At 35.9% G+C, this 27,199-nt stretch overlaps 1 protein-coding gene across 1 annotated transcript in view; it reads right to left on the bottom strand.

Annotated features, from left to right (window-relative positions):
• Positions 1-27,199, bottom strand: part of PPP4R3A (protein phosphatase 4 regulatory subunit 3A) — a 44,338-nt gene continuing 17,139 nt past the window's right edge. The window contains exons 3-15 of the mRNA XM_040600726.1: positions 25,304-25,402; positions 22,297-22,914; positions 13,367-13,444; positions 13,147-13,263; positions 12,549-12,665; positions 11,706-11,837; positions 11,499-11,601; positions 10,063-10,221; positions 8,704-8,873; positions 6,705-6,847; positions 3,935-4,125; positions 3,182-3,408; positions 1-901 (exon numbers count right to left, since the gene is read on the bottom strand). Coding sequence (XP_040456660.1) covers positions 788-901; positions 3,182-3,408; positions 3,935-4,125; positions 6,705-6,847; positions 8,704-8,873; positions 10,063-10,221; positions 11,499-11,601; positions 11,706-11,837; positions 12,549-12,665; positions 13,147-13,263; positions 13,367-13,444; positions 22,297-22,914; positions 25,304-25,402 — 2,268 coding nt within the window. The 3' untranslated portion in view covers positions 1-787. The remainder of the gene's footprint in view (positions 902-3,181; positions 3,409-3,934; positions 4,126-6,704; positions 6,848-8,703; positions 8,874-10,062; positions 10,222-11,498; positions 11,602-11,705; positions 11,838-12,548; positions 12,666-13,146; positions 13,264-13,366; positions 13,445-22,296; positions 22,915-25,303; positions 25,403-27,199) is intronic.

Genomic DNA, 27,199 nt, shown 5'->3' with positions numbered 1-27,199 from the left:
TTATATTACATCAAAAAATTTTAATGGTCCCAAATATATACTCAACAACTAAGCATACACTCAGGGGGGCAAAAAAAAATTATGACACAAAAGTGACCACATCTAGAATTCCACTCAATCTTTAATCAAGAAGGGACAAACAAATCCCCCACCTCCAAAAAAATTTCTGCAGTTTAAAGGGCAAAGGGAACAGATTACAAAAAAAAAAACAACCAAACAAAAAAAAAAAGAAAAAAAAAAGAGAAAACTTTATATTCAGCCCTCCCCCTTAGAGGTTTTAAAACCTGTTGTAGCTTGACTAAAATGTTCAGAATGTATGATTTCAAAGGCAGGTCTCTTTTATACAAAGAAACTGCTGGCATTCTTAACTAGTGAAGAATTATGGCAAAAAATGCCTTTTCTTCAGAAGTCTCATACATGGTCCAAGAAAGCATATTCTGATTGTAGCAACTGACCAGCCAATCCAGAGTTCCACTAACAAAACTCCTGCCCTGTTGGCTTTTTGTTTGTTTGTTTTGTTTTGTTTTCCATTTCCTTCCCTGAGAAAAGGGCAATGTGTGGTCCAAGCTGGAGAGCTCAAAGGCGTTAAGTCCTTCCCCTAAACAAAGTATTTCTTCCCCTTCTTCTGCTCCTTTGAATTGGCACTTGATTGGCAGAAATCTGTTTGTATAGGTTGATCTGTGTCACACACAGTAATTCACAAAAGATTGCTGCTTTGCTGTGGGTTTGTTTTGTTTTTGGAAAAAATATCCTTCCCCCAACTGGTAATGTTCTTCAGCAGTTGCCATTACGATGACTCAAGCTTTGCTTTCTTTGACAAAGGTAAAGTTTCCTCTTTGTCTTCATCTTCATCATCCTCTTCATCATCATCAGGATAATCTACAAGCCCCACAAGGCCTCCCTACAAAGACAATTACTATAATTAAGAAAATGTTTGTACATTGATACTTCACATTTGTATTGGAAAATTATGTTTGCACAGAATATTGCCATACACATACTGATTCATGAAGTTTTGAGTAAAATGAATAAAAATAAATCCTTCAGTATGGATGAAAATGACATTGTCTGGAAAATGTTTAGATGAGTAAGTTCAAAACAGGGTTTTACCTATCGAACTGGATAGAAGTATTTCCAGTTGAAATTTAAGAAAATCCACAAGTCTACTTAGTTTTGCTAAGTGCCACTGCAGCTCTATCTGTAAAGATGCTTTGGGGGGGGGGGGGGTTTTGGTTTTTGGTTTTTTTTGATTTTTTACCAAGCATAGCTGACTGCAGCAATGAGCAATCTGGAAGCATTTCAGAAACAAATACAGAATACCCTTCAATTTGAATTTTTGAATCACAATACTTGCTAAACATACGCTGTCTTCACAGAAGCTACTTTAAATGTGTAATAGCTGAAAGAATTTTTTGTATAATACAATTAAATGAGGTATACAGCTTACACAATTTAAACAACTTGGCCACTAAAGATGAAAGCATATCTAGTAATATCAAAAACTCCCTTGTACTGCAAATAACCACAAATTTTAAGATTAGGCAGGTCTGTACCCATGAAAAAGCAGCATGAACTTCTAAAACTTCCTCCAACTACACTAAGTTGCAATTTCTGAAGCTCAACCAGCATTTGACTACAATGGCAGTTACTGGTGCTTTACTCAAAGATCATACTACTTATTTGGGTGTCTAATGACAGATATCCAAACCAGAAAATTCCAGCCAGTTACACACATTCTGTACAGTCACAGACAACATAACACTGAGTATACTACACATAAAATAATAGGATCAGGTAATTAATGAAAAACCCAATTTCAACAGTTTCTAGTTTGCAACTGTGGCACATTTACAAACAGTGCACACTGTAGTGAAAGAAGATAGCTTATGCCTGAACCCATGAACAGTTTTTTTCAGTACACTGTGTATTCAGTGTAACCTGATCATTTTTCTTTTCCCATCACAACTTGGAATTCTGGAGCCAATAGTGTATGCGATACGCTCCATATGTAAAGTCCATTTCAGATTCAAGGAATTACGCTTGAGAACAAGCCTCCAGCAGAAATACAGAATAGACTGAACTGTATTCCAAGCAATTTTATCCCTTTACACAAGTGCTTGATTAACTACTGTATTTTTTTAATAAATGAAATAAGTCTGCTTCCTCTTCCTACACAGAAGAATTTAAAGGAAGTGTCCCTTAGTTCTTCCATCAGCTGAGCTCCTCTCACACTGGAGTTTTCAACAGAAGGTAATCCAAACACAAACTTAAGTCGTGTTTACTATAAGGAAGAAAAAAACCCTAAAACCCTATTTGCCTTTACTAAAAACTAGGTGAACAAGCAGCATGGTGGCATTAATAAGGAGGAATCAGAATTATTCCAAGGCCACCTGAGAACTGAGATACATACCTGACCTTCCAGAAATGGAAATAATACTTATGAAAGTAAATTCTCATTGTCCGAACTACACTGTACCAACGCTACCTTATCTGTCCCCCAGTGCTGAGAAAACACCACTTAATATTTTCCCAACTTGGTTTAAACAGTTTTAGCTAAAATTCTGATAAAATCCAACAGCATCCTACAATGTATTTTAAAATTATTTAAACAGGCTTTCTTCTTCTATTTCAGTGTGTTCCAACCCAAAACTACGTTATTTCAAGAGGTAAAAGGAGTCATGCTAAGATATTAAAAATTACTTTTTGTTCTGGCTTACAGCAACCACCCCTTCATAATACAATTTATTTCTTTCACATGTGCCAGTTTTATCATGCTGAACAATATTAAAAATGGAACAGTAGAAATTCTCAATGGAGCTCATGGGACATCATGGAGCCTGGCAAAATTTGGCAACGTTTCCAAAGTATTTCTACCTGCGAAACATCCCTGTGCAATTTAACAAAAGCCAGATGTTGTCTGTATTTCACAGTAAAGATCACTGCAAAGAGCAGCTAATGATATGCTTCATACTTCAACGGTTTGGGCGTTAAAAGAGCTTTTATTTCTTTTTATATACATGAAAGATCTCCTTAAAAATGCTGAAGGCCAGACAAAAAGTACACACAAACCAGACAGTCCATTATTACTTAACACGTCAGAATTCACACAAACTTGGGAGAGATGCTGAAGCAAATTTCTAGTCTGTAACAATTAAGTCAACCTATGTCCATTCAAAACTACCTTAGTTGTAATAGCTGCCATCTGAGATGTGCTTTTAGAAACTGATCCTGGAGACCCAGGGGACCCTGGTGATCCGGGAGACCCTGGTGATCCAGGCAGATTACTTGCAGATGACTGGCTGGTAAGGTTAGATTTTGTACCACTGGAAAAGGAAAGCTTGAAACTTGGGCTCTGACGGCCTGAAAGGTTAGTTTTCAGCAGAACTTCCTTTTCTTCACTCTCTTTCACTGGAGAGAAAAAAATACACACACAAAAAATTGAGGAAGTAAAGCAATATAATCAAGCAAAAAATGTAATTACAAATCACTTTACCGTGTGGGAAATATTATATGTTTTACGTACAACTTGGTAAAGTGAGTCATCACAGACTTTTTTTTTTCCTCTCCAAACGACTATACCACCTACCAGCTGTCACCATTGGCCAGGAATGAGCACTTCTATTCTACCAATGATATCACCTGAACATTTTCAAGATTTTTAATTAGAAACTTGAATAAACCACAGGAAAACGTGGCCATCAGCTAAGATTGTCACTCAAATGCTTTAAGAAATCAACAACAATGTTTCGGATCATTCCGATTTTAAAGACAACAAAACTTGTTTTGAAGGGGTCGTCTACCAACTTGGTGTCACAATTTCAAAATCTAAGAACTTCAGAATAAATACACGCAGAGCCTTCATTGCAGTAGGACTAAAGAATAGGAGTTACTGCTCCTACATAAGCCATATGGCATTCTTCTTCTCATCACTTACATTTTTTCCTTTCCATGAATTTACTGATAGGGTCCATAATATCTTCATCATTTTTAGTTTTATCAGAAGGGGGCACCACTGCCTCTCCATCTTCCATATCGTCTTCATCGGTATTGAACCACATTTCCTCCTCATCCTCCAAGGTTCTCGCATCCCTTCTGTATCTATGGTTTCTCAGAATGGAACGCATGCTGCAGAACAGGAAGTTTTAAAACTTATGATTAAAAAACCAGCTCATATTAATAATAAAAATTCTATTTGACATTTACAGTGACAGCTTACAGATACAAATATTATAGAGCAATAAAACCACCAGCAAATCATTCTGTAATGCAAATCTTTGTATTTTCAATGCAAAAAGCATTAAAAACTTTTCTTTATAAAGAATCAAATAAGGTAGAACTCTGCTAATAGCACATTCAGGCTACTCTACCTTGTCCAAAATTCTGTAGCTTACAAACAGCACTATTAAAAGTAATTTTAATAAATGTCACTAAAGTTGCATTCAGGCTAGGTTTAGCAGTTTGCACTGGTAAATAAAAAGTTGTAGAACAAAGAGTTTAGAAACTAGACTTTTTCTGAAAATACTTTACAACTTGTCAGTATTTGGGGTCCAATGTGTTAAAGAGAAAAACAAACCCAACCTCAAATCTAGTTTAAATGTGACTTCAGTTTAAAATAGACATATTAAAAAGACAGCTATTTCTTTCTGCTACATCCATCTGTTAAATTTTTGGTCACTATCAAACTTTTGCATTCTTCAGAGCCTTGGATACAAAGTGCTATTTCTCCCTCCCCATTTGATCTATTACTAGTGTTGGTCTATCTCAGCTCCATTTTCCTTTTCTTTTCTCTCACAGAAGCAGTATTACGGCCTTGGAGGAGAGGGACAGTGATGTGCACCCTGAAGAATAGGGGGAGGAGAAGTGGAAGAGAGGTTAAAAACACTCTTTTTATTGCTAATGTTGATTTTAATAGTCAATTTCCAACAAAAGCATGAAACCGTTGACACATTTTCTGTAGCACTTCTTCAAAATTTACTGGTCACAATTAAGTCTGAAATTTGATGTTTTTCATAGTCTCTGTTACTGGAATCAAAATGTTAATAATATAGTCTCAGCTTATTCTATTTAGAGAAAAGGTCTTGCGTTACTGGCTGCAGGAAAAAGTCAGAATGGAAAAATTAGGAAACTACAAGGTATTAAATAAGAACGCTAAATGTAGTTTTAAAAATCTTAATACTGAATAATTTGCTTGCCAACATTATAATCTGGATCTATACACAATGCATCACTTTACACTGCATTTACACTCAAGTTCTGCTAATAGTGTAAAATATTACTTAAGTGGCACTCTTCTGAATACTTTTGTGGCCTGCGTCAACAAATTTTTTGGCCTCCTTCCTTACTGAACTATTCTTTGCTAAAATGGGTAAACAGATTCTTGGGTTTTGCATTTTATTATTTCTGGGTTTTCACTTAAGAAATTACATGGACTGTGAATGGGGCTTGTGCAGCCACTATATAAGATGAAGAAAGAAAGTAAAAAGCTGGCTGGTTGAGCTACAGACCTTGAAGCTATAATTTTCTGCTGGATAAAGTCAAGCAACACCCCTATACACAACCAACTTAGCTCAACTTAAGCCAAGAAAAGCCTAATGTTTTACTTCCTGTACTAAATGGAAGTTACTGAAGGAAGTGGCTGGGTGCTCTTTCTAACACATGTATTAATGCAAGAATCATAGGCTTGAATTTCACAGCTGTTTAAAACAATAAGCTTAAGCTGACACAAGCCAAGATCATCTCACCTGTAAAATATTACTACCCAAAACTGCAGATCCCATGTATACTTTTCAAAATGCTTCAACATTTTAAAAACAAATCTATGATTACGCTCTCATTTTAATTGTACCAGTCCGAAATTTAAATATTGGTTAAGAAATCTTGTGGCAGAAAATAAAATAGCTTAAAAGTCTGAAATTTAAGGATGTCCTAGTATGACTATTTAGGATTAATTTCTTAAACTGTTTTCACACAAATTTGGGACAACTGAACAAGAACTGGTCTTGCTAACAATTCTTAAGGAGTAACTCATTTATTCACACAAGCAGTATGTTTTCTTTTAATGAAACTACACATTTGTAGTAATAACATTTGACAAAAATAAATGGAGTAAAAAGTCCTAAACTTCCTATTTTTATACACCCTAACCTTTTAACCTTGGGTAACTGTGTACTAAGGAAGGGAACTTCTGTTCTGGCAAACAGGAGGAGTGATTCAAGTGTTACATCAAATTATTTTTTACTCCATCAGCAAATTAACAGTGACAAAAAAGCATTCTCTGAAAATTTCTTAGTATATTCTATTTCTCAATCATTTTGGTAGAGCTTATCTAAATAACTACTCTCCAAACTAATTAAAATAAAAGGAAATCTGATGTGAATTTTTGAAGGAAAAATCCACAGAATGGAAATTCACAACTGAATAATCCTTTAAAAGAAACAGTGGGAATCTGCTATTTAGGCAAATGGACTTCACTTGACAGGCTTCCAGCCTCATCAAAATAGTGTTCATAAGTTTAGGATATAACAACTTAGCACTATTACTGGGGGTCCAGCAACTAAGGCTAGCTGAAAGCTGATCAAGAGTTTGAAGCGACACATCTGAAAATCACACTTTTAAACAATAAATTAAACAGTGCTTAAGATGCAAGCAGGAGTCTAAACTAGTAAAGCAATAATATACTAGTAAGAGCATTTAGTGCATTTTACCTGTCAAGTTTTGGATTATCTTGTCTTTCCCTTTGTTGTTCAAATCGTAGTTTCAGTCCCTTGAATGTCTGCACATAATCTACATCTTCCAGTGCCTTCCAATAATTTTCAATCACGTGAGCCGTTAACGATTTTATATCTTCCTACAGGAATGAACAAACATAAAGCAAATTGTTTTATGCTATGGTTATTTTAATTGAAATGAATTTATTTAATAGAAAATAACTCAAATGAGGGATTTTTTTATTAACATTCCATAGGAAGCACCCTATTAATTTACTTATGCTAAAATGAATATTACACATACAAGTGTAGTTAAAAATCTAGAGCTTCAAATATTTGATTAGCAAAACAGGCATAACAGCAGCAAATTTCTAGCAGTATCCTCTCCTGAACACGGATTCTAAAACCCCGATAGAAAATTATACCAAAACCAAATCTAACAGGTCTTTCCCAATGAAACTTATAAATATTTTTACACTGATAGATTAACTGATATCTGTTGTAATCACTCGATCAAAAAATATGTCTATGAGATACAGACTTCACATTCATATTGTTTCTTTCCTTGCTGCAAATAAATTACTTATACAAAAATAATTATTCAATGCATTCGTTTAGGATGAGAACAAGGAAGACATTTTTCATTAGAAACGAACATCAAGTTTTTCCTTTGCTGCCGCACAGTGCTGGTCAAGGTCCTTTACAAAAGCCTCCCAGCTGTTCTGCTATTTCAGTTTAGCGCTGTGGCTGCCCAAAGCCACCCTAGGCAGCTGAGAGCAGCACAGCTCTGCACACTGCAGCAGGAAAACTGCTCCTGTGCACTGTCTGGCTTTCTTAGCACCGCACAGCCCCGGGAATACACTGCAGAATGAACACCTGAATTATCATCTAATAAGGACAAACAAAGCAACATAAATCTTAATACACTGATTATTTTCCTTTTTGGCTACATGCTCAAAGGTCACCTCTTATGAAAGGTAAATACATCAGCAACAACAAAACCACACTTCTTAAAATTTTTCTCTCTTTAAAAACAAACCTAGATAAAAAAAGTTGACAAAAAATATTGGGAGATACCAAGAAGTATTCTTGAAATGCAACCTGGGTATCTATGTCAAAGAGAGGATAACAAAATAGAAGATCATTTATTTCCCCATAGCATGAACTGTGGAATCAGCACCCAGTCTCACGGAGTACTGAAAGACCACAGCACAGAAGTCAGTGCCACCACCTATATGGATTAACTTTTTTCATGGCTTCAAAACCACTTTTACATCAACTCTTCCATGATGATTAGGTCATCTCAGTCTTAAATCACCTGGAGTCCCAGCTTAAAGAGGACAGAGGTCATCAGCACGGAAGACAGCAAAAGGTGACAAAACCACCTTTTTTCCTCACCTACTTAATCCTCCACAACTGTCTGCACCCTAGCTTGGCCCCACTTACAACATTTATGGTCTGTGCAGAATCTTGTCAGAATCTGGATGCAAACAGCAGCAAGGAAACAGTACTGCGCAGACAGCCAAACTGGCATGAATACTTCGAGAGACTCCCCATCGAAGAAACTTTCTATCACTCCTTTAGTATACGCAAAAACCCCTGGTATCTCTTCTGTATATTTCCATATTTTGTTAACTGACATCACAAAGCACAGCTAAATTTGATGGGTTTATAGCAATAGCTTCAAATCACATTCCTGTCATAACAGTATCATCCAATCTGCATGATGAAAGTTGCTTAGCACTGCCTTTGCAAATCTTGTTACTGTGAATACACTCTTGACTGAATTTAATTTTCAAGTTATGGAACTGCTTGAACGTAAGAAAGAACATGTAGAAATATGTAACATTGATATAAAAGAAAGTTCATTTAAATACAGTATCACATGGTCCCATTATGACAGCGTAATTTAGGGTAACAAGTAAAAAGAAAAGTCATCTTGAACTACCAAGATTAACCAATCCAACAAGTATCTTCAGTATGTAACAGCACTCACCACTCTGATAAATTCAAACATCTCTATTATGGCAGAGTTCATCAGATTATAACGGGAACCATTATTTAGAAATGCTTTGACCACAGGTTCAAACAAAAAACTTTTCATTATATAACGGTTGTAGAATTCATCCTTTAGCCCAATTATCTTTCTCTTGAAACGAAGGGCACCTGAAACAGAAGTATTGTCATAAGAATTTTAAAATTTTTGAATTTAGAAGAAAAAAAATCCAGAAATTACTCGGGGCAATCTGCAACCTCAGTTTTGATACAGCATTACATTATTAGAACCAGACAATACTTTCAGCTAATTCTATGCTTCTCAACAGTCTTGACTATACTGCTGAAGATTACTTATCTATTTTATCTTAAAGAAATTCTCCATATATTTGTACAAGTGAAACCACCTCTGTTCACTGAAGAAATAATATACTACTGTTTAACTATATTACTACTAACATAAAGGTGTACCTTCATTTTTTAAATTACTTATGATAAAGGGAAAATATTTTCCCAGTAGAACTGGGAAATTTGCTTATCATTCCTATTATTCAAATGTAAGTTTGATTACATTCAATGAAGCCATGTTTGATTAGGATGAAAACTATCTCATTTTAAAATCTGTAAATTACATTTTCTTCACACATGTAGTAAACCAAAGAGTTAACATACATCCAGTTTAAAACTTTTCCTGAAAGCATACACAAGTACGTGAATGTCCACGCATAAACAGAAGGCAGAAGGTCATCTCACTACAAGGCAGCACATTTTGGTTTGCAGCTAGATGCACATGAAAAAAGATTATTCAAGTTTTCTAAACCCAACCTCAGGTGAATCAGTTACAAATTTAAAAGTTCCATCTTATTGCATGGCACTGCTCAGTCAACTTCAGGCTTTGTTTTACTCTATGTGCACAACAGAATAATGGAAAAAATCTCTTCCTTGCCTCCAAAATTAAGTCACACTGCTTTGTTATTACTGTGCAGAGCATGGTCAAGAACTACTAGAGTTTGAAGAGCAGCACAATGAGCTTCTGTGTGTTTTAATGCAATCAGATAACTGTATCTCTAATTAAATACCTTTGATAATGTCTACTAAAAAATATCAAAACTTACAATGGTTCTCTTAGGATACTGAGTACTGAGATACCATCTTTTCAATTCACCTCTACATTGAGGTTAACAAAAATCCTTCTGCTTTTTAGAAAAAAAGACATCTACAAATGTAAACTTATTTACTAATACTAGCTGATGAACATATAAATTGGTATGCAAAACACAAGATTTCTTCCAGCAGAACGAAGAGATGCAACACTCCACATTCACAAAATACTAGTTTATTCTTTAGCTTTCAAACTTACACAATGCCAAGAAAGCGTGCTTCGAGGCCATGAGAACAAGTACCCTTCGCAGGATATCTTTGTTAATGATGTAGTTCTTTATGTGGTAAGTATGATGCTCTACACAGAAAGTTAGCAATTCCAGTATTAATGCCAAGAGTTGGGCTGTCTGAAAATCATCTGTAATAAAACCAAAACCAAAATAATTAAACATATCTAGGATACTGCCTCCAGAAGCAAACTTCTAATACTCAACTGCAGTCTTGTAAACACTTCCAAGTTCTTGTATATTCCCACAGATAGCTTAGGGAACATGCTGCAGGGTATGTTTAGTCTTCAAAATAGAAATCGAACAAACGTATTATAGACTGAGTATTTTCTATTTATATAGACATGGCAGGAAATCCTCTTAAACTATAGAAACAATTACATTTTGTCTGTCTTAAATCAGTGTTTGAAGGTTCAGAGAACATAGAACTTCACACCAGCAGGAGCAGCAAGGCTTATTTAATCAAATCTCATTAGGATGTCCACATGTCTGTATCAAAGTATTGCCCTATATGCAGTGCCTTGACTTCAGTTTGTACTAAAAATGTGATCTATTATGCCTTTTAACAAAAGTACTATGCAAGAAATATCTCAGGCTCTTTTAATACTTCTAGGACATAATCATATCAACATATACAAAACAACACAAACCCCGCTTTTAAGTAGACAAATAATAAATAAACGTTAGGTTTATTCTTTTTTTTAAATGTAGTGTTACCTTTTTAAAAATATTGCCAGGTTGTCTACCGCTAAAGAACACAAGTATTTTAAATGGTAAAAAATCTCACTCCCAATCTACCTGGGAGCCAGCTGAAATAGAACAGATTAATTTAAGTAATCCCTTGGAAAACTATACAATAAATTAAAAAGTTGAGAGGACATTTATGTCTCATTTACATCTCTCATTTTACCTCCATTTTAGATGTGTTATACTATTAATAAACAAACAGTGTTGCTGCTAGTAGCCAGCAAGAACAGTTATCATCACAGATCTCTGTTTTCTTAGTCTGATGTAGAACCAATACCCTCAAATTCAGCACAGTATTGTGATACACACCTTATCAGGGGCACTTTTGCATCCTCTCTAGTAATTCCTGACCTTAAAAAACTCTTACGCATATTTACAATTCTGTGTCAATGAACAGTCCCGTGAGTTACTAAAAACTATACAAATACTTTAATTTTTGCTGAAGCAAAACCTCCAGGAAATGCTGTTCAGTTCTCAAAGCAGGTGTCTGCTGATTTTACTTATAAAATATTTAAATGACTAAATCATGAATCAACATTTTACTCTGAACTATGTATTACAGTCTCAGGTTCTCCTTAAAACAAAAAACATTCCTTGTTATTCTATTTTAAACACTGACATTCAACCGCCTTGATGTGCCCAAAATCCAGCGTGCCATTACCTTTACTAGGCTTGTCCTCCGTAGTATTGGCCAATAAAGGGGCTGTGAGAACATGCATACAATGTTTGTAGAAGAAACCCAAGAACTCTGTCTTTTCTGTTTTCTAAAGAATGAAAAAAAAAAAAAAACCAACAAACTATATGTAATACATATCATCAAATACTCTAAAAACACCAAATGTAGTTTCGTTTGAGGGCATTTACTTACATTGGCAGTGGCAAGCATATTTTCTGGATCAACTAAAGTACGAAGTAAACCCATGAGTAGCACTGCCCCTCCAAGTTCTGGATCTGTGTCACAAATCATGTGTTCTATAATGAGGTTAATGAGTAATATATCCTAACAGGAGGGAAAAAGAAAAAAAAAAAAAAAAGGAAAAGTCAATTCTAATGCTACTCCCTTGTCCCCAGTCTGAAATTACCTTCTGAAAGGGTGACCCCACCTGGTCAGAGATGGTGCTTTATCAAGATTTTGTACAATGTAAACTACCACCAACCCTAAACTTAACAGAAACAAATTAACTTTACAGCCCAGTGACACATTCTGGTTAAGTTATTCAACAGTAAAAAGGCAAGCAGCTAAAACATGTTCTGAAATTAACAATCTAATTTAGCCTTTAGTCTTGAACACTTAGGACCATGATTCCACTTTCAATGTGCACGACATTAAAATGAACACAGGTTTCTTACAAATAAATTAAAAACACGTGTACATGCTAAGATCAAGACTGAAATTTATACTTTGCATTTAAAGGAAGCCACAATTAAAAAAAATTTTTTTGCTTGTATGACAGCTGATGTTTACCAAAATGGTAATTTATGCTAAGCTGCTTTATTTTACACTCAATAGAACAAGAATATGTAAATGGGCAAACACTCATGTCCCCTGACTAACAGAACTTCTAAAACCACAGTAGTTCAGTACCCTGTAACCATCATGACTACATTCCACACTTCTTCAGAATGAGGACTCATGTCACTCATACAGTTGTAAATATAAACCAGTAATTTAAAAAAAAAATACACACATTTCTGAGGACCCTCTACTTACATCATCATTCTGCTGTGCTTCCTGCATGACAAACTCTCGTACCATGGATGGGTTGTATTCAACCAAATATGAGAATATATCAGTGGCTGCACTTCGTACTTGTGCATCATCCATACCCTGAAAAGTCAAATAAAACCGTTTATGTTTCCTCAAAATAAAGGCTTAAACTGAATGAAGAAAAGAAAGTACATATCTTTTAATTCCTACTTACAAGTCATACCTATTACTAAACTGTATTCTAAAACATAATTGACTCTAACCTCTTTGTACATTTGACAACTGTGGGGCAAAATAAATGTTATGGTTTCCCTGCCCTTTGATCTAGTTCCCTATTTTTTTACTGAAGTGTACACCAAGCAGCATGTGAAGATAGGAAAGCAGATGAGAAAACAATATAAAAATGCCAAGGCACTTACCAACGTCATATTTTAACTACTTTTCAAGTTTTACAAAAATGTTTAAAATGTTCTGAATCTCAAGCTAAGCTAAGACAAAGCAAACCCTTCAGAAAACCATGTGACTGAGGTTTGGCATACTTACTTTTTTAAAAAAACCTCTCTGGAGATAATTGTTCACAAATAAATTTGAACTGACTTACCAATATGACTTCTAGTGCTGGCAGTATGCCCATATTAGACAAGGTTTTGAAAAATGCATCTCTGTTTTGAGGTTGCAGTGTTTGAGAGAATGCACAAAACTCTTTCAGAAAATTTACCTGAAAACCAGTAATAATATACTAGTTAGTAAGTGAAAAAAAAAGATGCATGTATCACTTTGTAGCAACTGTCCCTTTCATGTATATTTTACAGTCTTCTTACCAATTCCTGTCTTTTCTCCTCATCCGTGGCTTCATCTGTTAGTTGTGCAAACAAGTCTGTCAGAAATTTTTCATCTTCCTACAAAGGCAAAACAATACCATTTGTTTATTTGACAAAATCAAAAGGCAGCTAAGTATAATATAAAGTTCTTCTAAACCATGCCTCCTGCAATTAAGAGAACATATGCTTGTGTACTGTAATTAATCATTCAATTTTCAAACAAATTAATATGAATCTTGTTTTTGAGCTTTCATTATGTTCAGCACCACTCCACCCCCAACACTTAACTCTCCGTTCCTACATATCTTGCATTGCCTTTCGGTTGTCCTTTTTCTAGTTCTACTGGCATTCTCATCATTTTGTCTATGACTTTTTCTTTAACTTCCCTCCTCCTTGTAACGTGCCCATCCCCCTAAACCACACTACAATACTTTTGCTTCAATTGTTTACCTATATTTAGAAATATTTATTTATATATATATATACACATTACATACATTTATAAACATGGTCTCAGCCACACACACACACATCTTTGAAATGTTACAAGATCCTTGCAGCAGAACTAAAGCACGGATACCATGAAGGGAGAGCTGCCTAACAGTAAGAACGTCGTAGATTCTTTCCCCCCAATGTTGTGAAAGGTGAATTCTAGAAATCAAATCAAAATAACTATTTTGATCCTATTACATACAGCATTTATTGAGCGTTCTGGCTGGCAGCAATCAAAACCCATGATGCTATTTTTCATGCTGCTGTACCTTAGCAAAACTACACAGCCAAGGCATTACAAACGTGTTTAGCCTGAAAGCAGCAGCAATACTCAGCTTCCCATAACCTTCACAGTTCTAACAACCAGAAGATTAAACCAGAAATAAAACCTTCCCCATCCTTTCCCCAATATTATACAGTAGTAAGACAGCACCTGCTTGAAAAGGATACCTGTACATCAGATATGAACAGGTTTTTTCAAAGCTGCCAGTGTTCTTTCTTGTGAAGTCAGTACACCATGTGCAACATCCCTCCATCCCAAAACCACAGTGCTAGAAAACAAAGTTGCCTTGCTTATGTTTACGCAGCATAAAGCAGAACCGTGAAAGTACTTCAGATACATCCACATGAACTTTTTTACAACTGCATATTATCTAGGTATCTCATCCAGGCTCATCCTGCAGCCTTGCTGAGAAACTGAGTACCTCAGTTCCAACAGCACACCACGCTAAGGCAGCTACAGGACTGTCACAACGCAACCCACGCTCTCTACATGGCACTGCACAGCACAAATCAACCCCAGATAGGTTGGCATGACCTACTACCCTACAAGGCATTTCAACACACCACACTGTGAGGAAACCCCTGTATTTAGGTTACGCCCCATGGTTCCTCTTGTTTAATGCTGTGCTGTGCTTCTAACCTGACCTAACAGTGATGATGAAAAAGAATGATTTCTGGACACAATTTCAGTGGTATTCCTGTGACTGCTTCAAAATCAAAAGAAAAATAAGAGGTGAGGCCTCATTTGAAGTTTACTAAAATTTGCTCCAGATGACAGAGAGCTGGAAATGTGAAGTTTGACTTTAACATTTCAATTGTCAAACGTGTTCAAAACAACTATTAAGGTCTTTGATTTCAAGAAATGTAACTTAAGCTGTGATGCATACAAGGGTGTCCTGACTACCTGCTGTCCAGCTGCTATATGGCTTGGCAAGTTTCTGTTGCTTAATTCATTAGACATTCACAGGTAACATAACTAACACACAGTAGAGATACTGACATAGTTGTTTAGTAAAATTAAAAAACCAACACAAAACGAAAAAAATGAAACAAAAAACCAGTTCTTTTGAAGAACATCAAGTTATTCTCCATCATTAGCAGTGCATTTAAGAAAAGGCTAAGTAGTTTGCTTCCATTTATCTGTTTGCTATTTTGATCAAGATGTAAAACTAATCTTATCTGTCAAAACTATTGACAAGATCCATGCTTATCACCAACTGGAAAGCATAACCTCTATTTCCACTCTAAGTGTGAAATTAACTTTTCACCTCCTTCATAATACCTGACAGTAAGTGCAAGTCAGTACCACAGAATATCTCAGAATGATCACTGCAAAAAAAGAATGCAAATTTCAGTATTTCAATATGTCAGAGCCATGATTAAGTGTGCTTCTGTGTAAAAAAAAGGTGCAAATACTACCCAAAGCATCAAATTATTTTTTTCAAGTCAAAATGTGGAAAGACAGGAGCCCCTACACTGCTGCTGGTGATACATGGGTCTTGTTTATGACCCACTGCAGAGCCCCGATGACCAAGGCAGCCAGGGAAGCTGCACCTGCAGCACTACACGGCTCAGAGCATGACAGGCAGGGCCCCGCTGGGCAGGAGAAGGCGTGGGCAGGACCCCAGCTCAGCGCTCTGACCAGATCTTGCCACATCCCTGCCTGGGTTAAGATACGGCTATCCACAGAGGAGGCCAACCCGCTCACCCTGTTACTGGGCTTGCATGTGTTTTGGATTTGTAGAGGAGACTTCCTAACATTGGGAAGTGATGAAAGACATCAACGCTGACATTTCAGGAAGAATCTGCAGAAGTTCGGTATGTAACCATTTTTCATCCTTCCACATACATACTATAACACAGTATTTTACACTTCTGTATTAAATATAACATTGAATCATTTCCCACACCACCTCCTCTCCCAAACTCTACTAAATACATTGTACTCTTAAATTAATAGGATTATCTGAAATCTCTAGACTTCAGAACAACTACAGTCTATTTAAAAATCAGATGAATTAAGATAGATCTGAGTGATTCGAAGCATCCCCCCTCCCCTTACATGGATAAAATGTAGTAAATTATTAATAATTTAATAATAAAAATATGTAGGCAATTATTCCAAGAAAACAAAAACAACCTCTTACTACCTTTGCAGTTACACCTTAGCCCCGAAATGCTTTTAGGAGTTACCTCATTCCAGATACTTAATGAAAGGTAGACAGGCTGTTACTGATGGGAAACCCCCCAATTCTCTCACATTTATAGAGAAATTGTGATTGCAGTGAACATTCTAAATACAAGACATTCTCTCTCAAGCTGTAAAATTACTGACAAGGGCGGCGTACCTAAAGACAACATTCCTGAGCAACACTACCAGAATCTATGGAAATGCAGTCTGAGAGCAGAGTTCACATCTTTTAGAAGTCACAAAGCACCAACACCAAATGCTAGATTTACACAAGCTCAATTGTTTTCTTTTTCCCAGCTTGCAGAAATCCCCCCAAAAATATCTGTGAAATGAACACGGCCCAAACGCCTAATTCTTTGCAGTATCTGGCCTCCTCATGCAGAGAAGTATCAAAACCCATTTGGATGTATCATAAGAGGCTGTGAAGGTCACAACTGTTTTCCAAGAAATCGAAACTGCAAACGACAGTTTACAGGGTAATTGTAGAAGCTAGCTATTTTCCCATTAAGTACTTCACATTAAATGTGCAATACTTAAACTATGCATATATCAAACACTAAGTATATTCCATTATGCTTTTGCAGCATCTAAGCAGATGCTCCTATGATTTAATACGCTTCAAAGTTCATGAGATAAAATTAAGCCGGGCCATCTACTTGCTCAATCATTTATAACTTTAAAAACAAGAAAACCCACAGACAAAGTAGGATCCAAAAAAAGACACCATTCAAATTTCTGATTCAACTTTCAAAGCAGTTCTCCTCCTCCCAAAAGGCACTTAAAGCATTTTCAAAAGCAGGCCTCTCTTAAATTAACTTTCAGTTATCCGATACTTCATGTGTGCGATTACAGACAAATGACGAAAAACATCCCTTTCTCAAAAAAATCCAAGAAACTCAGTGACACCTAACCTGGAAAAAGAGGGTATCTTCCATGCTATTTTCTACCTCCATATTCATTATAGGCAGAAATAATATTTTCAGCCCAGAAAGTGAGTTTCATAAAACGTTACCATCAAACAGAGAATGACAGCTTCAAACATAACATTCCTTCCTGATACCACACTGGAAGATTTTAGAGTTTAAAATGTTTCAGTCCCTTTTATCTCAGACTGCCTTCCCACACATGCCTTCATGAGCTATCAATAAGCTATTTCCACCTGAGACAACATGCTGAAACACCAGCAGGATCCACCTAATCACATCTGCAGTTTCTGTACACATTGAAAATAATTTGCTACAATGAAGAAGTTCATGTCAGAAATTATTAGCATGCACCACTTGCAAACTTCTTTCACTAAGTCATTTCACCCAGAAGGTGACATCCTTTTGTACTTTATTGCAAGGTAAATTCTGCTGAAAGTAATCTCCAGGGTTATTCCTGAGCCAACTACTGAAAAACAGCAGGCTGGCAGATGTTCCAGTCCTAATATGTTTGGGCAAACCTACCAACATGCACTGACAAAATTCTTCCTCTAAAACAACTACCAATAATTACATTTACATCCATGGGGTTCTTCTGTTAGTAAGTAACCATCCGTAAAACCACTTTCAAAATTAAACCCAGCCCATTGTTATATATAAATACAGTAAAATATACAGATACACCTAAATGCCTACAATTTTTTAGTTATTGAAAAGGGAGATGGGGACTATCAGTAATTTGATTTCTGTATTTTAAAAAGCTGATTTACCAGTACAGTAATGCCATGTGATCATTGCTCTACTAGGCACATATATTATTTTAACATATGTCCAATCTTACCCTTCTACTCTGTACTTTCCTGAAAATAAAAGACTCTGAAGTCTAACTGCACAAAATTTATCCTAACAATATTCCATATTCTGGAAAAACACCGCAGGATCTTGCTGGTAAAAAGAATACGCCAATGAAAGGGGGGACAGAACGAAAGGAAACAGTGTTTGCTCACTCTATGGCGCAGTTTTGCAAGTTTTTGTTTTTAAGAACTAGTTAATAATACAAAGGGAAAGAACTGGTGGCCTCCAGTGTGAACATTAGTATGTATTTTTTAAATTGCAAAAGAGCGTCATATAAAGTAAGAAACACCACTTACCTGTCCCACCCCCACACTCAACACTTGGTGAACTCCGTGTTTCAGCAAGGTTTCTTGGTGGCTATGACATCTCAAGACTAGAACAGGCTGGACCCCAAGCAGTAAGAGCATATTAAGAGGGGCTGAAATTGGAAAAAAAAGTTATATACCTCTCTCATATCTTACATATAGTGAATCATAAAACCTACAACTGAGTAGGTTTCTACAGCAGTTAATTCTGTAGTATCATGGGTTTATTATCCATCGTGATCAACAGTATCTAGTTTAGTGAGATTTTGACGTAGTTACTTAAAGCGACAGATCTTAAGACAATGAAACACAAATAAGCTAACCTCCATTTCTTGGAAAAGCCTCAGTGTAAGTATTTTTATAAAGATTATGGGAAAGCTAACCTTAATGAACACGGAACGAGGAATACAGTTCATAACCCTAAATGCCAAAGGTGACCTATTTTCTGGTTTTGGTTTTACCACAGAATGGGCAGAAGTTACTTGCCTACTGAAGAAAGCAAAATCATGGAAGCAGGTATCTTCCATGACTATAGAATTTATGTTGTTTTTTTTAAAGACGTCCAAAATCTCTCCTAACAAAACCAGAATTCTTAAGAATCAGCCTATTGTTATTTACAGAACTCACTAGCTGTAGCTGAAAAACCAACCCTAAATGTCAGCGACCTTAGATGTCCTATCTTGACACCAAATACCTTAAGTAAGACACAGTGGTAATTCTGAGTAAAGTCACCTGGCCTATCAAAAAAATAAAAAAAAGGCACAATCTGTAGCCAATTCTAGTCACTTTTCTGTAACTAATGTATGGCTGAGTTAATTTGAGATGAGGGTATTGCCAAGTGCCACTGTAGTTGATACACAGCAGGACATGAAAAGGGCTCCTTAGAGCTCATCCTTTTTTCATGGTACAAGTAAGTTTTTCTTCTCCTTCACAGCCAGTGAGAGAGAAAAAAAAAAAAAAATCATCTCAGTTGTACACACAACAGTTGCAGTATATCGCAGGGTATCAGCTGCTTAGGGAGTTTACTTTTAATCTGAGAAGTAAAATTTCCTAAAAAGATCACTCATTTGTCACACTCTCAACGGTCCAGGAGAGAAAACCTAAAATCAACAGCAGAAGCATTAACAACCTGTATTATGCATCAACTATGAACTTGAGACTCATCCATGGCTACCAATAAACTACCATGAAGCAACCCAGAAACCGTGCAGTTAATAATGACTTATAAAAGAAACAGCTTCTAATGTACACACAGTTAGTGACCACCAGTATCTCATCTAAAATAATGAATGCCAGGAACTCCAATTAGACAACTTTAAATCCTTCATGAAATAACACCTCCACCTCCACGGAAGTATCATAACACAACCAGCTACAGAAAAAGGTGCTGAACCATACATAATGGAAGAAAGGTCTTAAGAATTAGTTGTAGTAGTGCAATCAACAAAAGCAGTCTTCTAATTTTGCTCTCAGAACATTATTTATTCTGCTTAAAGAAATGAGAAGGAACAGAATCATATATTTTATACATGGACTGTGGGAAAGGAGGGGGTAGAAAAAGGAAAGGGAAAAATGGAACTTTAGGCAGCAGAGATTACAGAAAAGCACAACCTGACATATTGCTCTACAAAGAAATGAATAAATAAATAAATGCCAGGTAAGTAGGTCTAAAACCTGGTTGACAGCTACACTGTGAGAACTTGAAAAATCAGTAAGTCAAGCCTTTTGATCTCTTAGAAATGCAATGGGCATAGAATTTGTGATAGCCTTTTTTAATTCTCTCAAAACCAAGAATTGATCATCAATGTCAATTTCCAACAGATTCTTGTTTATAAATTCAGGGAGTTCCCCCTCCATGTTATAGAGCTGTACTGTGAAAGGAATAGGAAATGTAATATAGCACAGGATGTATTTTCTTCCTTGTGCACTACAGCTCTTGTATGCTGCACTTGAAAGCACTTGAACAATTTGAAATATTTACCTAACTTTGACAGTGATGCAGCGCTAATTCTTCTGGCTCCAACACACAGGGAGTATACTTTATTCCCAACCACAGACAAAAGCAACAGAAGTGAAAATAAGGTTCAGAAACTTGCAGTCACACAACCAACATCAGATCTGAACCTTTATTTCAACTGTAAATGGCAACTAACAAGTTTCACAACCACACTAAACCTTGATATTCTAACCCCAGCTTACCCTCTGTCTATTAACGTAACACAGGTTGTAAGAGACAGAAAAAAGGAAACTAATCAGCCACTAGTCTTCCATCAAGTTACCTGGGGATTACTGGCAAACATGCCCTTAATAGTTCTGCAGGAACAGGTCCCCTTTTTCCTTGCCCAGCCTCCTTTTCAAAGTTCAAGACTCTTCTCAGAATCGGCCACCGAAACCCAAGAATCTCAAGCCCCTTCTCTTCCTCAAACCAAAATGTACCACCCTCAGGACTCTGCTTTTAGCAACCCTTGCGAAGAGGTCCAGATATTTTAGAGACACTAGTCATACTGGATACTCAAGTTGAGACCCCTTAACTGAATCTTCTTCAGCACTCTCTCCGAGTCAGGCTTGTAAGCTTTCTCAAATTGGCCGCTCCAAAACCATTAGGGTCTTCTGACTGTTTCAGATACGCATTTGTGCCTTTGTTTACCAAGGACACACATACAGACGTGAGGAGTTTGGTTCAGTTGGGCATAAGGCGGGGTCTAGTACTACTGAAGATGTCCCACGTGTTCCACCAGGCCTCCAGTGGCTGCTCGAATAAGTAATAGTCAGACCACAAGGCACCTGCCTCAGCTACTAGCCCTGGGTGATGTCTTGCACATCTGCCACTTATCAAATACTACATGTGTGGACATGACAGATTAAAGCTCCAAGAGCTTTAATAAACAATAGTATTCTGATCAACTGAGCGTGGTGGATGAAAAGTCAGGAGGCCTAGTTCTGACAGAAGGAATTCTCTTTCCTTTGCTGTATTTTCCACGAAAATAAGCAGGGTGCGTTCTGAGATTCAGTTGAAGAGAAATATGATTAAGGTAATCAGCAGCATCAAGCATTTTTTTTCTATTTCTCCAGATCAGATAGCCCCTACAAAGAGTGGCTATTCATTTATTAAATGTTAGGAGAATTAAGATAATGATAGTTAACTTCTACAAACTAAAATATGTGTGCTGTAACACTTTGCTGAGTTAGTTGCAAGCTTTAGGAAGCTCTCATTACAGAGATGTACCATCTACTTCTACACCATGCAGGAAGTTCATGGGTTGGTGCAGAATACTGAAGACATGCTGGTAAAGTATCTAAAGCATCATAGAATCTATTTATATTTGCAGTAAGACATAGATCATGAAAAACTGGTAATTCCAAGCAGTATTATTTAGCGACTTACAAGACAAACTAAGAAAATATTCAAGCACCTAAGGCACTCTTATGTTCTGTACTCTCCAAACAACTAATTTAAATTACTTCAAAATTAGAAACAGTTATATCCTGGTATGAGATAGTATTTGTGAAATCTAGTTGAAGTAATTTGGGGGTGTGGTGGGGTGTGTGTGTGTCATGGTTCAAAATACAGAAAAAAACCCAAACTAACTTCAACGCTTCAAAATGCAAACAATACTATTCATTCCAAACAACCTCATTCAGGATTCTGTGTTTGCTCCATTTGAATCAGTTACAAAGAATCTAGTCCAAAATTGGAAATATGAGAACATATATCTAAGAGCTCAGCACTCAAATCCCTGCCTTTTATGTCACACTTCAAAATTACTTTCAGAATCACACAACTGAAGGTTCCACCGAAGCACCTCAATTTTTCCAGGAAAAAATACCCAACTTTCTCTTCTCAAGCACAAATAAAAGAGACTGCGAAGACATGAAACTTACCTGTAACATACCAACTATTTCCACTTTATTAAAAAAGATGAAAGAATGAAGTGTTGAGAGCATATTTTCCTCAAAAACTGAGGGAGTGGGTAGGACCATATCTTGAATATATTGTACTCTGTATGTCTGATGTATTTTTTGCTTCAGCTCTGGATCAGATATAGGTATCACCTCTTTAAATTTTGCTGTTTTAGTCAGAAATTCCCTGTGTTTCCGTGACTGTGATAAAGACGGATCATATTCTAGGCATCCAATTATGTCCATTATACATTCCTCTGAAAACATGACTTCAAAAAGTGCAGTTCTGTTCAAAAGGAAAATTCCCTTGATAATTTCATATAAGTGGTGTAGTCCTTCAATGTTCTCCAAGTCTTCACACACATGAAAAATTTCTAAGAGCTTCTTAATATAGCCCTCATTTTCCAGTGCTAGTGCGAGTTTTTCACGACGTAATGGTGAAGGCAATGAAGATGCCACAAGTTCTGCAATTTCTTCTAGTCGACTTAATTCACAAGATGGTAATTCCAGACCTGGTGATGACATATCATCAAAACGTTCTTCTTCAGATTCATCGACAAGGTCCTGAGTAATATCAACAGAAGGGTCTTTGCCTTGAACCTACAAAATAAGAGATGTTCAGTTTAATGCTACTTGAATGCTTTTTAAAAAATATAATTACAACTGTCACACACTTCTTTGTACGGCCAAAATCGAAGGGCAAATTAATGTTGACATTTACAGCTGGTCTGGAAAATAAGAGATAATTAAAAGATTTCTTCAAACAGAAGGCTTTACAAAATTATTTCTACATTAGATATTTAATTCTACTTGTTTTCTAGAAAAAGGAGAAATAATAAAGCTAAATTTTGAGTACCTCAAAAAAGACATTCATAATCATTAGTGTGGATGATAACTTTTTAAGAGACTACTGAACTAAGCAGTTTGCTTTCAGTCTTTATTTTCTGCAGATTTTCAAATGCAAATCAGTATTACATTACTGCAGTGACAGCTTTAAACATTTATCTATAGGCTGTTTAACTGCCCTTGGTGCTTTTTAAAGCTTCCACTACCTCACACAGAGGAGAAAGGCCAGCCTTGTTATGTTTGCAGTTCTGGAGAGCTGCAAGTCACAATCTGTTACCCCGTACTTTTTGAATACTCAATAGAGGCACAGAATCCCCTCTTAAGAACACAAAACGCAAACCAACATTAACAAAAGAGTAGTGGAAATCTGGAGCTTTTAGAAAAACAAGGCACAGGACCTGCAAGATCTCTCTAGAGATACGACGATGAAACTGCAGGAAGTACAAATTAGTGAAAAAAACAGAGACAGATGCTTGGGCACCACAGCGTTTCAGCTTTAATGACATCTTAATTGTATCTGCTTAGAGCCTGATTTATGAAATCCAGAAAGGCACTGCTGTGTGGAACAGTAGAAGGTATTGTTCTTTTTAATCCTGAAAATCAGCAAAAAAAATCTGGGAGAAATAATTCTTCATGGATAACAGCAAGCCTATACTTAAAATTAAAATACAAAATGCTGTTAAAACCCACATACTGTTCTGCTTATACAACTGCAACCACTTCCAGGATAAGTGGTATCAAAGTTTTCCTTTTAGAAGACGCTTTAATGACTGAGGAAGCTTAAGATCTTTCAAATACACTAGACACAAATACAATAGCATGGCCTCAAAACAGGATGTAAAGGCACTGGTTTCTTACAAAAATACTGGATCTTTACATGAGGCTGAGGAAGCTGGGCTTCTTATCTGGCTCTTTCCCAAGAACACAGTTTCCCCTTTCCCCCATTTTGTTTCTGTCCCCAGCTTTTGGTCCTTTGACTGCTAAGGTTCCTGGTTTACCTAAGTTTCTGTACTTATTCACATAAGTGGTAAACTGTTGAAAAGCCTCATTCCTGAAAAAAGGAATGATCTATACACATGCAACTATAAAACCAGATGTCTTTTGCTTTATTTTAGAAATGAGTGACAACAAACTCCAAAAGACAGAGGCAGATGTTTGTTCAAGAGTGCACATAAAGAATTCAACAGATTTAGAGAAATCCCACCTAATACAGCATAAAAATTAAGAAAAAATGTAAAACTTGGAATGGAAGAAAAAACCCAAAGATCTGACAAACTGAACTAAAATCAGTGAATACACTGACTAAACTCTTTTGGGTATTGACCAATAGTTAGTACCTGATCAAATGTTACTCAGAAACAACACTGACTCAGTGACTACATAGTCATCCGGTCATAATGGTAAAACATAATGAGTTAATTAGCACATATTAAAATATATACATGCTATAAATAAATAATTTTATTTCTTTAAACTGTAAGAATTATAGCCCTGAGGTGATAATACAGGGATAGAGCTATCTCCCGCTTCAACTATTAGATCAACCTTTCGTAATCTTAACAGTCAACAGAAGCATGCTGTCACATTCACACGGACAAAAGTTCTGTTGAGAAAGTCCCTCACCTGAAAGGAGAATGAGGTAAGAGAAAGAGAAGTATGAGAAATGTAGAAAAAGAAATGTGAATAAGATATGGTTAAAGCCATGAAAAATACATTATAAAACTCAGGAAGAGCTCACATACATTCTTCTTTCTACAATAAAACTTCAGACAGATAACCTTTTCCCTTCTGGCAAAATTGGAAAAAGTTAATTATAAAACTAATTTTTATGAAACTTTTTAAGCACTCATTTTAAGCTAAAACTTCCTTGGGTGATAACAGAGCTAAAAAGTTATGTTGAGCAAAAGGACCTGAAAACACTCTAAAAAAATACCTCAACATAGTTTAAGTTCATATCAAATTTCTGGAGGAAGGAGAGTTTTCAAACTCAAAATCCAAAATTTGGGGGAGGTAGCAACGATGATAGTATCTTTCTACTTTCCATCTACTGTGTTCAGATTCACCTCTTTGAACAGTCTAAAAATTTTGAACACAAATACTAAAGTTATTCAGGTTGCTTCAATCTTAAATTTATCAAACTTACCTGACATATTTTTTCCCATATTTCATCACATCCTGCTTTTTCTTGAAAGCTAAGTGCCAAATCATAATTTTCAGCTTCAGACCACACAATCAAGGTATCCTTTAAAGAGAGGAAAAATATTTTCAGGCACTGTATTTCAGATTTTAAAAACCTGAATAGTATTTAAAGAGTAAAAGTTTAAAATAAGAACAGCTTGATACCTAACTATAACAGGACAGTATTACAATACAACTGTAATCATCATACGTTCTGAAATTCTTAGGATTAAAACCATTTCTGCATAAATCACAATAAGGAAGTTCCAGAAAGATACTGAAAATTCTAGTTCTTAATTCATGGGACCATGGTATTGCAAATCCCAAAAAGGTTCATCTGGAATATGTACTTCTGACTCAGTGCATCCTCTGATAAAATATGGTAACAAAAGCAACAGGTTTTATTTCTTTTTAAAAATCTGTTTCAACTGGACCACATGAAACTGCATATCTTTTGTAGGATTAAAGTTATAATATCTTTTTTTAATTTTTATAGGCCCCAAAGGACACTGTGATGATGCACAGAATGGCTGCTTAAAAAGCAGCCCCAGCATGCCTACAAACTTTAAACAAGAACTGAAACTCAAATATGCACAGTTAATTGCCTAAGAGCATGGATCTTTATTACACTGACACCAGCACACCATATTTACTCATTTCAAACTACAATTCTGAAACAATGCTTTGCCCTAGATTTCTAGAAGTTGAAACCGTGCTTAGCTGCATTTACCACCCAGACACTTAAGCTCCACCAACTTATTAAATACTTCAAGAGTTTATCAGAGCCCTCATACTGCATGCAAAACCAATACATGGAAATGGAAGCTGATGCTGCAAACAGCAGTATCACACGCTGATAAGGTATTTGATGCAGTCATTTGCAGTCTACTAAATAACTGTTAGAATTAAAAAAACAAAACACCAAAACATGGAAAGAGAAGACAATATAATATGCATGATTTATATACTGAATCAAGTTTTATTTGAAATGTCTTTTGTCCTCCTGTAAAAGCTAGCCGAAATACAGCCACATTAATTATATATAGCCCCATGATACTGCATTATTTCAGTTAAGTGCTAAAACATGCATTTACTCACTAGGACAAGAGACATGAAAATTTTTCTATCTATATTTCAATGACAATCATGACATAAAAGTATTTTTACTTCATTAAGTATAGATTTTGCTTATAGTGATTATTCCTAAAGGAATTAATTTTAAATATTTGCAAAAGCACCACAGTTGCCAGACATCTATAAAGTTTAAGACAGTTTATTAATTAGACTTAAATTTATTTCAAATATTAAAATGAACACTGAGGATTAAGAGAAATCTTACATTTAGATTCCAATATGTACTTACTAGAAAACTCCTTAAACTAAACTGTAATCTAAATAGCACGATCAGCTAGCTCCATTAGGATTCAGTCAAGCAATACAATACAATCAATTTGCCATTACCAGAGCAGCTATACTGCTTCAGAGGCACTAATGGCTTTACCTTGCAAATGGCAAATAGTTTACCTTTTCCTTTTCCAAAGGGTTGAGGAAGAGGTGGTACACAGAAGAAAGGGGTTTAGGAAGACCACCTCCAAAATACAAAAGGAAGAAGAAAGTCACAATTAATAGTTTATTCTCTACAAGACAGGTCATGGTGCAAATACTCTGGTAATAACAGATTGACAGCACCTAGTACTGCTGACTCCTACAGAGCAAGAAAAATAGCAGTTTAAAAAATTTAGAAAGGTCCAATAGAAAAAATTATTTTTTTTACCACCTTTAAAAACAATATGTACCTTACTGCAATATTCATTGTACGCCATGAGGTTCAAAATCTAATATGTTAATCTTTGCAATTAGT

The sequence above is a fragment of the Falco naumanni genome, chromosome 7 (genome assembly GCF_017639655.2).
Source record: "Falco naumanni isolate bFalNau1 chromosome 7, bFalNau1.pat, whole genome shotgun sequence".
NCBI lineage: Eukaryota > Metazoa > Chordata > Aves > Falconiformes > Falconidae > Falco > Falco naumanni.
Note: the sequence above shows the minus strand (reverse complement) of the source record. Positions and strands in the feature narration are given on the sequence as shown.